Here is a 14,934-nt window from a genome sequence, read left to right on the forward strand (position 1 = left end):
AAAAAAAAGGGAGGGAGGGTTACGATAGTGCTGTGTGAATAGTACTTTTTTCCAAACCGAATCAAATAAAGATAATGTAGTTTTGCAACCAGATCGAATACAAATGTTCCGACTAAATTATAGACGGTTAATACGACTGGTGAGGAAGAGTTGAGTTGGCATTCCCTCAGGGGCGGGGTAGTAGCCGCTGTTGGCGGGCTAATCAGACCTTGCGATAGGTCCTCCAATCATCATGTGTACGGTTGTTTCCCGCTCCGACTACCAATCCAGCAGTCCGTGCGGCACGCCATACGCTCTCTTCATTATTTCCTTCTAGCCGCCTCTCACCCTCTCTACCCCCCGACTTGCCTTCCCTCTTCTTCCTTTTTCCGAAATGTTAAAGTTCCCTTTTTCTCTTTGGCCCCCTGCTAACCGAAGCTTCGGGTAGATGGAAGGGCAGACAGGTTTCTCAAGGGGGTCATAATGCTAACGATTTAGGGCCGAATCGAAAAGGAATGGAGTATTATTAAAAACATTCGCTACTTATGTGAATACACAGCTCGCAGTTGGCGCGAAACTGAAGCGCTAGAGGCGGCCTGCGGTACTGCGCTACACTTTATGCAGTTGTAGACGGCTTCATAGCTGGATACACTGATCACGATTATTAGGGTGGCAACACGTAGTCACAGTACTAACCATATCATTATAAAGTTACGCCCTTCGGTATAGTACCTTTCGTTGCTGATCATAGGGAATAAACAAACACCATTTATCAGTGCAAGAAAGTGGTGAGAGCTACGTTCACGTGAGTTATGGTCTCCAAGATCTCCGATAACAGCCGCATTATCTGAGTCTGTTTGGGCCCAACCGCCTCGTCTAATTTATGGGAGCCTGTATGACTGATTTGGATTGGTTTATGAAGTTTAACGTCCCAATGCGACTCAGGCAGCGAGAGACGTCGCAATGGAGTATAATCCGGAAATTCCGAACTGGAGACATCGCACAGCACATGAGCGCATTGTTTTTCGTCTTCAGCGACAAGCGGCCGCCACGGCTGGGACAATCCCACATCCTTGGGTTTAGTAGCCGAGCACCCAAACCACTGAGCCACCGCTGCGGGTGGCGAGCATGTATGAAGACTTCCAAACGCCGCCATGCGAAAGGAACAATTTTGCTGCGCTGAAGCCGTTACAATTACAGAGTTATAGCACATCGTTATCGTGTTTACCTGTCAGGACAGTGACACTAGCACATGCGCAGCCATTACCGCCGTGCAAGCACTTTCCTCTATTTTTGACGTTTCGAATAGTTAACGGAACAATATGACGGCATGCTGCTCGCCCGCTTCGGATGAAACACAGCATCACAGCTACATTATTAGGCGCGATATCTCGCTATAAAAGGCTGCATTCACTTTAATTTAGCGTACTCTCATTTGCACGTCCTCAGTATAAGTGCCCCGCTTGTTTACAGGTTGGTGATTTTTGAGCTATTAGCCTGACTGTACCCCGTGCATGAGCATTCTCACGACAGCATATCATGTTCTTGTCGGCCTGTGCATCGAACTCTGTTTTCATGATTTTCGTCCCTGAAAGAAAGAATACCTGGTAACACACTCACGATCAGTAATAACTGTAAAAGAAAATAAAAAAAATGTTTCTCAAGCCATAGTTGGACAGTTTTGCCTTACTATCACTAGATAGAATCGTCCCCAAATGCGACTCAGCAGCAGAGGACACTGTTTATAATGCACACTGTTTACAGAGCTCTAAGTTACGCAGAGAGCATTTCGTTCGAACCCACACGCATTTACGTTATACTGACACGCATGCAGCCTCTTTCGAAGTAGAATTGTTTTTTTATATATGTATCAGCAATCATCGTCGCTTATTTCTCGCTACATTAACTGTGAAACACTCGACGGTAATTACATACGGGGAAAAAAGCACGTTAAAACGTTTTCTGTGTTTTTCAGCGCTCACCGGAAAGTTCTCCGTTCAGTAACGCGATAAAAGATAACGCAAACATGGTAACGACATGCTATAACAGCCTCTTATCTGCGCATACCGGTCGCGGCAGCATGCAATACGCTATGTGTGGCCCCGCAGAAGAAAAATACGGTATGACTTTTTCGAACTTCATTGTTAGAAAATATTGGAAAGCTACTCGGTACGTTTCGAATACTTTCGAATCCAACAGAAGAATACTAGGTTCGACAGTGACGTTTTCGTAAATTCGCGCACCTTTCATTACGACCACCTACGTGCAGATAATAACGTTTTCCCACACAATGCCCACGGCCTTATTACGCCAGGTTTCGCTAATGTTGACAATTTGACATTGGGTTAAAATTAAGTAGGCCGCTTAACATTGCGCTGACCAATGATGCTCACGAACTTGACCTTTGACTTTTACCATTTGACCTTTCACATGGACACTAAACAACAAGTGCAACCAAAGCAAGCAAAGCTCTCTCCCTGTATTTATAGGTTTAGAGGAGTTAAACCTCATTTTTTGTTTCCACGAGAGTGACTTTTTTGTCGTCAAAGCATGCCGTTGTGCGCCGGCAAAGGCCAACTTCAATCTGTTCTTATTGTCCAACGCCCAAGAATAGGTTTGTGGTTATGCACACTCGCAGAACGTGGCATAAAGCGCGCCAATTTTCGGTAATCATTATTAATGCCACCAGTAACGATATAACCACCTCTCGTCTGGCCGCTGTCATTCTATTCCGGCTGGCTCGCCTCATCTGCCCACCTGACTCTGCGTCTCCAGCATGACAGCGTTTTCACTCGGTATCCACTATTAACCTACCAAATCATCGTTCATCGGTTATCTGGTTTCAAAATGGAGAAGATGGGCGTCAGGTTCAAGTACCCCCCCCCCCCCCCCCCCCATCTTGATTTCAGTAATAAGATATCACCAACTTCCGTTATACTTTCCTATACTGCAGGTATAAAAGTATATACTTTCATGTACTGCAGGGAAAGTATAAAGTATACTTTATACTTTCCTATAATGCAGGTGCAATATCAACCTGTTCTGCAAACTTCCATGTTTAGACCTCAAGGGAATACCGAATGAGCTGATATAATCGAGTTGTTGATGATATTGTAAGACAAATATGCTCAAGGGCTAACCTGGACAAGGCCGGCAGCGTTCTCAGCGGTCATCTGGGCGTACGCCTGGCTGACGGGATCCATGACGTGAGTCTGTACCATCTCGGTGCCCTGGCGATATGTGTCACACAAAGGGTCCAACAACCGCTCGTTCAGCGCCTCGCTCAGCCGTGCCTGAAAGTTACACGTTCACGCGTGAGCATAAAAGCCGGGCCGTACCTTTAACCACGACGCGTTGGTCACCATACTTCGACGCGCTGATCACCATGCGCTCGTGAACTTTAGTATGTGTTTCTTCCTGTGTCCTGTCTAAGTTGTTGCGCATTTCTCTTATATACACCATACTTAATTCTCCTATAGGTACCATTCACTATCTCCTGTAGTATATGCCTGAAGGGCAGCCTTCGGCATAGCCATACAACTATCGGTTACTTTGCCTTGTTTGGCCAGTCATAAGTCGAACATACGTACTGCATGCTGACCAGATTCAGCAGGCATCACACTTCAGCAAACCATCCAACTCTTCCTATAGAAGCCCTCAATGAAGTGTCGGCATGTTGAACACTTTGACCAAGTAATAGTTAACGCGACAGCGGTAAGGACCCTCCTCTTGAGAAAATTCAGCACCAGCGTAGGGAGCAAAAAATCACGCTGATGACATCATGGCTCTGACGGGTATTATCTAACGCATGACATGACGAGGCACTGATTGGTCGTAGGGTTATCCGATGTCACACCACCACGGGACAGGGCCCGTTTGGCAAAAGCTGCCAACTCGACATTCGCAATTAAGGCGGGAAAGTGAGAATCGAACCCTCCAAGTGCCCTGGGTTCCGATATTGATATATTACTCCTTTTCCACGTAGGCGCGTACATATGGCTTGGTTAAGTGGTGCTTTATATCCATTTCGGCATGCTAACGGGTATAGTTGGGATAGCAGAGGAACAAATTAAGGAATTAGCAAAGAAGCGAGAAAAAATAATATCTGTGGTGTAGCTTGTGGTTAAACGTGGAGTTACGCGAGAGCTAGCTTCATGGCTATGCTTAGGTTTGGCTTGAAAGTAAAGGCATGACTTTTGCACACAGTAGTTTACTCTATGGTTTCTGCTTTCTTTATGCCATAGGGGGCACTTTTGACCGCTGAAGTGCGATGAGGCGAAAGCCTCTATTGCGCGGTGGTCCGAAACCCTCCACTACGGCACCTCCTTCTGTTTTCACTGCCACCTTCGCGATGACGCGATAGCGTAAGCTGCTAACCAACCTCTAAATCCCCGATTTAAGTGAGCCGTATGAAAGTGCCTGCGTGGTCTAGGGATAACGTGAATGCAAGGGTTTTGGCAGGCTGAATTGTGATATCTCCCTCCCATATGAAAGGAGAGCCCGAGTTGGCAGCTCCTGCCAAACGTAATGTCAGGAAGCCCTACGTCCAGCTAATGATCGGCCATGTCAGCTGCCAGCTACCGCCTCCAACGACTTCTTTTTTCTTCGCTCTTCGGACAGGCACTGACAGACACCAGACAGGCACAAACAGAAACAGCGAAATGGCAAGGCTGTGGCCAATATAGCTCTCGCTATACAAATTGCAGGACTGAGCTTAAGTCTACTTAAGAGCGGAACTAGCGAGAGCCACTTTATAGGACTGCTTTCACGGACTACCCTCAGCAGTGGTGCAGTGGTTAGGGCGCTGGACAGCTCTGCCGAAAGATGCGGGATTGAATCCCGGCCGCGGTGGCACTTTTCGATGGAGGCGAAAAGCAAGACGTCCTTGCGCTGTTCGTTGTCAGTGCACAACTACGTTAAAGTACCCAAGGTGGTCGAAATTTTTGGAGCCCGCCACTACGGCGTCTCTCAGCCTGAGTCGCTTTGGGACGTTAAACCCCATAAACTGTGTTTTAACGAACTGCATCATCATTTATATCCCTACTATTATCACTATCCCTTTCACTACTATCATCATTATCAACTAAAATCACCGGCATTGTCACCCCTACTGTGATTATCACCATTGTCACTGACTGCATCGTCGTTGTCATCGCTACTATCATCCTCACGCTAGACAGGGGGAATTACAATCGGTTTCTCGCAAGCCCGATGTGTAGTAGTGGCCTGCGCGCTCGGCCGGAGATCGCAGGGATAGTGGTTCGATTCCCGGTGGAGACGTTTCTTAACTGTCAGTTGGCGCGAACATTTTCCGCGGACGTTTGCGCAGTCCATAAGTCCAGAAAGGCTTTTGTCTTAAACGGGCAAGTACGGGAAAGTGTATCCTCAAGCGCTGACAGTAGCCATCACGCTATTGCGGCACAACCTTAAAGGCAGACCTTAAGTGTTCCGTACATTTTTGTTTTGTATGTCAACTGACTAATTGAGTTTTAGCCGCTTTCAAAATTTTCGCAGCAGGAAAATTCGACTGGTATGGAGTTCGAATATGGGTACAGGGCCATAGCACCATACCCGCAAAGCTAACAAGGACGGTAAAACTTTACGTGTTCAGAGAGCTGTATAGCTTACTGAGTCGTAAGGTGGTGCTAGCGTGGGTTAAGTGGCAATTACTTCTTCGATTCTTTATAAGCTATTTCATCTTAATTGGATACTTTTTTCGAGAATAAAACACATTTTATAGATCTATAGCGGTGTATACACGGACTCGACAGCACCGGGTCGAGTCAGCATCGGGTAAGCACAGTCACCCTTATTCGGCCCACTTCGCCTCTACGTGAACTCGTTCTATGGAGTAAGCACAGAAGCGGCGCCTAGCGTCGAGAGTTGCACTTGTTTTGCAAGCTTCCTCTTCTCGTTTTATTCCGTTGGAATTTGCTATGGTTTGGTTTGGTTTGGTTTGTGGGGTTTAACGTCCCAAAACGACTCAAGCTATGAGAGACGCCGTAGTGGAGGATTCCGAAAATTTCGACCACCTGGGGTTCTTTAACGTGCTATGGAGAGGTTCCCTTATTATTTTTATCGTTGATGAGGGCTCGAAAGCATTCCATATCGCTTACATTCCTTCAAGCGAGTTATAACGGGGTAATTTCAACCCCCTGGGGATCTTTAACAGCACATTAAAGATCCTCAGGTGGTCGAAAACTCCAGAGCCCTCCACTACGGCTCCCATTTCTCTCTTTCCACTTTCACTCCCGCCTTCCTCCCTTCCCTTACGGTGCGGTTCAGGTGTCCACAGAAACAATTGTGCTGTGCGATGTCAGAGCACGTTATTATTAATATGCTATCGTAGCAACCGATCATCCCGCGTGCTCCACTCTCTCCCGCCATGTTGTCGCTGAGGAACTGTGGTTTTCCAGCGCCTATGTCGCCGATATTTGCCTGAAGCCTTATTTTTAAACCTTGGCGCGAACCGAAACCGAAGTGGAACGCGGCTTGCTAGGACATAGTATGTCGGCTGCCATTTTTGTTTTTCGAATCAGAAGGAGAATTCGTCACCCCGCCGGAGTGGTGTAGTGGTAAGACGCCCGACTAGTGTGCCGGAGTTCCCGGGTTCAAACCCGACCAAGGCGTCTGCGTTTCGATGGAGGCGAAACGAAGTGGCGTCCGTGTGCTGTGCGATGTCAGTGCACGTTAAAGATCCCCCAGGTGGTCGAAATTACTCCGTAGCCCTCCACTACGGCTCCCGTTTCTCTCTTTACACTTTCACTCCCACCTTTCTCCCTTCCCTTACGGCGCGGTTCAGGTGTTCACAGAACAAGTGTGACAGGTACTGCGCTTTTTCCTTCCTGTGAGCCAGTTATTATTACTACCCAGTCGGAAAAAACTACAGAAGAGTTTCTGTTGTTACGACAGAACTTCTGTGGAGTTTTTTACGCGAAACCTGTAGTGACAACAGAAAATTCTGTAGAGTAACATCGTAAATTAATGTAGTCACCACAAAAAAGTGCTACATAACTACAGACAACAGAAATGTACTACAGAAAAACTACAGAATTTCAGAGAAGTGCTACAGAACTACAGACAACAGAAATATGGTACAGAAAAACTACAGAATTACAGAAAAGTGCTACAGGACTACAGAAAAATCGGACGTTTACGACAGAACTACAGAATAACTTGTATTTTTGACCCGGATCTGTAGATTTCTTTCGACTGGGTATTAAGAAAAATATGTCTGGCAGATACGTCTTCCAATGATAGGAAAAGGGCAGCACTTATATGTGCCGATGAGGGAAAGTATTAAAGTGCTAGGTATACGTGGCCTGTTCTTTCTGTGGAATAAGGCGCAAAACAATAGCAAATATAGGTCTCCACATCAAGTTAGCCGGTGTTCAGTGTGTAATCTATAACTGAATTTCTCCTCCCTTTAACTTTAGTCGGCTTCAGTGGTCCAACGATCATGTAGCAACGTCAATGTAAATAAGAGATCTTCAATAAACAGTGCGCTGTCGTTTGAATGAACAAGACTCTTACGGTAGCCTGCTTCAGAATTGGCAACAAGAGAAGAAAAAGCAGATATATTGCAGGTTTTGAATGTCTCTCCTAATCTTGCGTGCTAGTTACTTCGTATGGTAACTAGCACGCAAGATTAGGAGAGACATATGGTAACTAGTATGATAAAAATGCATGTAAAAAATTTCAATTATATTCTTACTTAAACTGAATAAAAGTTGTTTTTCACTAATAACCCTCTCAGCATTAATTACACACAGTGGATTAAAAAGATTTTCTCGTCCAAAATTATCCATCTAGGCCACAGATGTCACAAAAAAATATTCGAACTAGTCAACCACCTTCTTAAATTTTCAATGTGTCCCATATGAGGATATCATGCCATAAGGTGTTCGAGGTAATCAGTTAGAGCACAAAGCAAAATAATAATACTCTAAAAAATACAGGACACTCATGCCAGCTGAGGTCTACATCAGGCTAGAGACACGCTCGTAGCAAGTGGAAACATTTTATAGCAGGATAAATATGTGTGATCATATGAGGCCCGTATGCATGAGAGGGTTAATATTTAGCTACGTTTTTTTTCTGTTAATAGTATGGTGCGGTGATCTATCCATCTTTATTGATGGTATCATCCTGAAAGTCACGCTGAATTGCTTCATAACGAAGAATTCCGCTTTTAAAAGGATCCTGAAAGACATTTGAGAGAGTGAATGTCGATTTGCTTGCATTCTTCTGAGTAGTGACCGTTCCTGCCGCGAAGAGGACATTAAAAGCGACCTGATCTCGCTTGGCCCAAACGCAGAGGCCATTTTTCATCGCCAATATATCTGATGCTACATATGCTAAATCATTTTTAGAGCGCATCTCCTATGCGCCCGTTCAGAGGTTGAGCCGCTTCGCCGATGATACCGTTGGCGGTGTGACTGAGAGAAAGGTAGTAGACAGATTTAGCACACCGTGATCCGCGATCCGCTACCGTGATCCGCCACCGCGCGTTCCACTGCGCATGCCCAGATCCCCTTGATGCCGATAGATGGCGCCACATACTTTATGTCGTCACATAGACCTGCCGCGTCGGGACCAATCAGCAACACACGCGCGGTAGAGGGTCATGGTGGTGGATCCCGGATCACGGTAAGCTAAATCTCTCTAGTAACGAGCCAAAGATAATTTCTCAGGAGAAGCAGCCACGAGCTCTAAGCCACTGCTCGTGCCTCTTCTTTCTCTTGTGAGATTTTTTTTTGGCTGGTGAGAAAAATAAAGGGTGCTTTGTAAATACACATACATACAAAAGGGCATATCTAAGATTACGTGCTTCAATATATCGCAAAAACTTGTCACCAACTGCGCTCAAATTTCTCATTAGAGAATTTCGTAACCGTCCTTTAATTTTCATTCCTGGTGGTAGTGAGATACACACAATGTCTATCATCATATGTTTTACTACCCTCGATGAAACCTCTTTCGGTACATATTTAAAACCGTTCTTGATACCTGAACAAAAAGGGTATCTTTTAGAAATTATTTTCAAGTATTTTGATGTATTTGGCATGCTTGATACAGTCATAACTAAAAGTTCGATTTCACATACTGCTAATATCAGTTAGTGGAGCAATACACGAGGCCGTGGACCATGGTCTATGCTTGTGAACTGCTTTTTTTATGCTGTATCTGTAGAAAAATGTGCTGTCACTATAGCCTCTTAGGCAGCATCGAGTGTGACGTTTTGACCGATAGAAGCCGTTAAGTATGTAGAAAAATTCGAAAACGGGCGTTATGGACTTGTCACTTCTTAGCGCTAGACTATCACTAGAGACAGATCGAAGAGTAGTGTCAGCGTTTCTCACTTGAAACCCGAAAATTCGCCCTCCTCCTTCGCCGCCATCCAGGACCGCAGTCGAGCTGCTGCGCGGTGACGCGCTTTGCAGCGACAGGGTGAATTCGGCGTATTCGGGGTCGACACCTGGCGGCATTGGAGGCTGATCATCGAACTTCTTGCCGCCATCCTCGCCGCCGGCCCCTTTCTCCATGACAATCGAGGTCCTAGCCACACCCTAAGGACCCTCGACTCCACCCCAGAGAGGCGGTGTGAACCCCGCGTACAGCCGACGCCACTTCGTCGTCTTCGCTGAAGCGATGGCGATTCTCGCAAAACGTTGCAGTTAATTCAAGAGCAGCAGATGCTGCTTCCCCGAAACCATGTCACAGGCCCTATAATGGGCATGCATCTTCAGGCAGGCACAACTCAGCACGACCGTCACTCTTCGCCGGTGGTTATGCCTCATTAAAGCAGTTAAAATTCCTGCATTGTCATAATTGCGCTGAAACGCTCTTACATTAAGATGCCCATTCGCAGTCATTCCTCCCAAACTTTATACCCGCTGAAAAGACTGGGGCATAATAAGATGCTCTGGGTATCTGGATACCCCTTGTGCATCATGTCTGGACCTTTAAGCATGAAATGCTTTTAGCTTCCGTTGACGGCAACCTTGAGGGGACGTAGAAATAAAACGACAGCCAGCATTTTGGCGCCGATTTTAATTCACTCGAACACCATTTTTCCTGGCGCCGGAGTAGCGGTGGGGCTTTGGCCTGCTGGAGGGCATGCAGCTGAGCCTGGAGGCCGAGGGTGGAGCACTGTCGGATACCGCGGCAAGCCGCAGTTCGCTCTCCCAGCAAGGCATAGTCCCGATCATCCACCCTACCCAAGGGGTCCCCCTACGTTGATATACCTACGTTCTCACCAAGCACATGCACCCCAAGCACGACGAGAAACGCAGGGCAGCACGCGCCAAAGCCCTGCTAAGGAGTACGGTAACAGTTCCGAGGTAGCGTACGTGGACGCGGCAGCGTACTTGACGGGCTCCCGCATGATCGTCTCCGTCGTTAACAATAAGGCCTGATCACTCCCATCAGGCCTCATCACAACGGATTCCTCCGAAATCGCAGACGAGGACCCCATTGCGCTCGCGGTCATCTCCACATCTGCCGCCGAAATTCTCCGACTCTAAATTCGCCCTATCCCATTTCGCGAAGAGCCTGGTATCCGGCATTGCGGTTCCACTTCTACGCTCTTGACACCCCACCCGCCCCGTAACTGTCATCTGGACCCCCCGCACGTGCAGCTTCCAGGGTAACGAGGTCTTCGCCCGAGGTCCCACTTTCTGGGCCGGAGTCGAACCCCTTCCGCCTGCCCAGGCGCGTCTACTTATCTTCACAGATATACTTACCTACTACCGAGATAGCTGGAGTGTTTACGCACCGCCGGGTCCCTCCCTAACTCTAAACGAGGCCCCCCACTGGTACCGATACCAGATGCGTACTGCTCCCTACCCTATTAGGACGAAATCCTTTAATGCCTCGTGCAGTGTCCGGCGTCCTGTCCCACTATAGCTGTCAATGATCCCGACAGCCACGCCGGACACGTGAGGAACTTATCTTAGTTCTCCTTGTCTAGCGTCATGCCAGCACTTTGTCATGGAGACCACCGCCGCTAGTTAATAAAAGAGTGATCGATAATAATAGCGGTAGTCAGTGATAGTGACAGAGATAACTGGTGGCGTCATTACAAGTCGGACTATCCGCTAGCTGTGGCTGCCTTATCCTCTCAAACTTCCAGCTGCTCACCTGCTCAGACTGAAAGAAAAAAACGCTAGCAGGGTTTCGGCTAAAGTTAAGCCCAGTTAGACATAGGAAAGCAGTTTTTTTTAGGGAGCAGCTCTTTGCCATCCATCCGTTCCTGCTTTCACGTCGTCGCTGTCGGCGTTGTCCCTAGTAACTAGCTCCGCAGTCGGGGCAGCACGCGCTCCTCTCTTCATTTCTCCGACCACAAAGCTTCCTTCATGACAGCCAAGAACTGTTGTGGAGTGTTTCTTTAAACTCCTCATTCCCCTTCCCCAGTGCAGGGTAGCAAACCGGAAGCTTTCCTGGTTAACCTCTCTGCCTTCTCTCTCTTTCTCTCTCTCTATTTTCTTGAAGAAATACGTGTGAAAAATAAAAAGTCTGTAATTGTACGTATATGTCTTGCTCGAGATCTTTGCTTCAATCTATCGAAAGGTGTAACAGCTGATGAGCTGCGCTCAAATTTCGCGTTCGGACGTAACGTAATCGTCGGCAAATTTTTTAGCTATTGGTCTGTTTTTATTTTGTTTTACTCTAAGTTTAGATTTGATTACGCTCTAATATAAACACACTAAGCAACCTCTTCACGTTTATAGCGTCTTTTCTCCCGTTCCAACTAAGCTCGCCGGACACGGCGCACTTCTGCCATGACAATATACAGAAAAACCCGGCTCACTCGTCATCCTGGCGTGGTCTGACATACCATAGCAATTGTGCGGTGCGCCTATGCAGGCAACCATGACGTGCACGTCATGGTTGCCTGCATAGGCGCACCGCACAATTGTATGACTGGCACCCTACAATCAGGATGCCAGTCGTATCATGTCGGGACTGGGTTGTTGTCGGTGCAACATGGTTGGTTGGTTTGTGGAGTTTAACGTCCCAAAGCGACTAAGGCTATGAGAGACGCCGTAGTGGAGGACTCCGGAAATTTCGACCACCTGGGGTTCTTTAACGTGCACTGACATCGCACAGCACACGGACGCCACTCCGTTTCGCCTCCATCGAAACGCAGCCACCGAGGTCGGGTTCGAACCCGGGTACTCCGGCACAGTAGTCGGGCGTCTTACCACTGCACCACCCCGTTGAGTGAGACAATCTTATTGCCCGGCTAATCCGATAATGACCCCTGTCACGAGGCGTGACGAAGTGGAATTTTGTCAGCGTCCGTCGAAACACCCATTGAAGACGCAGGTGCGCGGCCCCTGCGGGGGCCCCTGCCCCTGGGCCCCCTCCCCACCTCTCTTTGAGCAGCCCTTTTAGGGTCCGCGATGCACCCCTTTGTTAGTGCTTGACTATTGGACAGAGGAACTAGAGACCAAATTTCCAACCTTCGCTGGATCATGGAAAAAGCAAGAGAGTTCCAGAAACCCATTTACTTCTGCTTTATTGATTATGCGAAAGCGTTTGACTGCGTAGATCACAGCAGATTGTGGCAAGCTCTCCAAGAGATGGGAGTTCCAATTCACCTCATCTGTCTCCTCAGGAACCTTTATGAAGGGCAAGAGGCCACAGTCAGAACTGGGCATGGCTTTACTGATTGGTTTCCGATTGAGAAAGGGGTGAGGCAAGGCTGCATACTGTCGCCCTGCCTATTTAACCTATATGCAGAGTGCATCATGAGGAAGGCCGGTCTGGACGAGTCTTCAGCTGGAGTGAAGATTGCTGGAAAACGTATCAACAACCTTAGATATGCGGATGATACCACTTTAATGGCAGAAAGTGAAGTGGAACTCAAGAGACTTCTGGTGCGCGTACAAGAAGAGAGTGAGACGTTTGGGCTTAAACTGAACATTAAAAAGACGAAGATCATGGCGTCTTGCCCTATCAAGTCCTGGAGCATCAATGGACAAGAAGTGGAAGCTGTGACAGATTTTCTGTTCTTGGGCGCCAAGATTACCTCGGAAGGAGACTGCAGCCATGAAATTAGGAGACGCCTGCTTCTGGGAAAGAGAGCAATGGTTAGCCTTGACCGCCTAGTAAAGAGCAGAGACATTAGTCTACCAACCAAGATCCGTATAACCCGTGCTATGGTCTTTCCAGTTGTGATGTATGGGTGCGAGAGTTGGACTGTGAAAAAGGCTGACCGCCGAAGAATTGACGCGTTTGAATTGTGGTGCTGGCGAAGACTCTTAAGAGTTCCTTGGACTGCCAGAAGATCAAATCAGTCGATATTGTCGACCATAAACCCTGACTGCTCATTGGAGGGTCAAATTCTAAAGTTAAAGCTAGCTACTTTGGTCATCTGATGAGAAGAGAGGAGTCGCTGGAGAAAGATTTGATGTTGGGAAAGGTTGAGGGTCGCCGGAGAAGGGGTAGGCAGCGAACGCGATGGTTAGATGGCATTCTCGAGGCATTGCAGATGAAGCTATGTGATGTTAAGAAGATAGTGAGAGACCGGAAAGCGTGGCGTGACATGGTCCATAGGGTCGCGAAGAGTCGGACACGACTGAATGCCTGAACTGAACTAAGGTCAAGCCACGCACATCCCGAAGGCCCGGTTAGACCTCGTGAAAGAACACATTTGCACTAAAACTTAGATGGTTTGGTTTTTAGGGTTGAACATCCCAATGCGACTCAGGTTAGAGAGATGCTGCAGTAGACGACTCCTGAAATTTCGACCACCTGGGGTTCCTTTACCATGGGGGTGAAAAGAGGTTTACCATGCTTCAGCTTTCGCTTCACATTAGGTTTAACCCAAACTATACTACAGTAATTTTTTCCGTCTATCATGCGCGGCTGAATGTGTTCGCAGTAATGACTCCACCATGACCAGACGTGGAGTCAAGGTCACATTCGCTCATGTCCATAACCATGTCTCATCATGACGTCACGTTTTCTATATGACCTGAACATAAAAGCAATGAGGGCATCATGACCGATCGTGACGTAATGATCGGATGTGACGTCATCATAACGTCACGTCTCGAAATTCTTGGAGGTACGCTGCTTTGGACCACTGAAGTGCGATGAGGCGAAAGCCTGTACTATAGCTCGTAGGTTCAAGCCCTCCAATACGTGGCATCTTTCTTCTTTCACTCCCACATTAAACCTTTCCCTTAATGGCTCTGTTCATGTGTTCGCAGAGAATTGTAGATACTGCGCTTTTTCTTTCGTGTAAACCAATTTAAAACTGCGTCGGCTTCTGTATGCTGCGTGGTGGTGGTGACAAACTAAGGTGAGCCGGGTCAGAACTGGACACCGCAGCCTCCCATCGCTCTAGGTGCGAGTTGCCATTCGGGTGGTGGAAGAAGCTTAGAGTAAGAATAAGGAATGTGCGCAAAATCCGCGTTGGGAGCGCCACAGATGGTGCATGCCGGCGTGAACAGTCTCGGGTGAACAAGGTCAAGTAGGTATGGGAAAGGAAGGCAGGTGATTGCCACTGGCGTCACTTCACCTGCTATGGGGAACAGGCAACCTGTAGCACAGGATATGGCCAACACAATACAAAAGCGAATGTGTCTGGTGCGGAGACACTCCTACACTATACCACGCAACATGGGGATGCAAGGCAAGCCCCACAATGCCTAATATAGATAGCCCTAGTCCTGAGCAGTGGGAGGACCTCTAGCCGACTCGGACGCACCGCATCAGCTCATGCTGGTGCAGCGGGCCATAGCCGCTGCTGAGGCCAACGGACTCCTGGACAGAGGACTGGCGACTACTGCTCTTTCCTAACCCACCCCTAACCCAAATTTTCTCCAATAAAGTTTATCAATCAATCAATCAAAGTCATTGTTCAAGGTAGTGGTGCATAGCGATCTCGTGCTAAGCGACCATCTGGGGCGGTGCACATATCGAGATCCGCCGCCACCGATC

General features: G+C 47.6%; 1 protein-coding gene across 1 annotated transcript in view; it reads right to left on the bottom strand.

Annotated features, from left to right (window-relative positions):
- Positions 1-9,524, bottom strand: part of LOC146189853 (uncharacterized) — a 34,539-nt gene extending 25,015 nt beyond the window's left edge. The window contains exons 1-2 of the mRNA XM_084605356.1: positions 9,342-9,524; positions 3,120-3,272 (exon numbers count right to left, since the gene is read on the bottom strand). Of these exons, the coding sequence (XP_084461482.1) occupies positions 3,120-3,272; positions 9,342-9,524 (336 nt within the window). The remainder of the gene's footprint in view (positions 1-3,119; positions 3,273-9,341) is intronic.
- Between the last annotated feature and the right edge of the window lie 5,410 nt (positions 9,525-14,934).

Source organism: Amblyomma maculatum, chromosome 5 (genome assembly GCF_055883805.1).
Source record: "Amblyomma maculatum isolate TAMU_Amacu chromosome 5, ASM5588380v1, whole genome shotgun sequence".
Taxonomy (NCBI): domain Eukaryota; kingdom Metazoa; phylum Arthropoda; class Arachnida; order Ixodida; family Ixodidae; genus Amblyomma; species Amblyomma maculatum.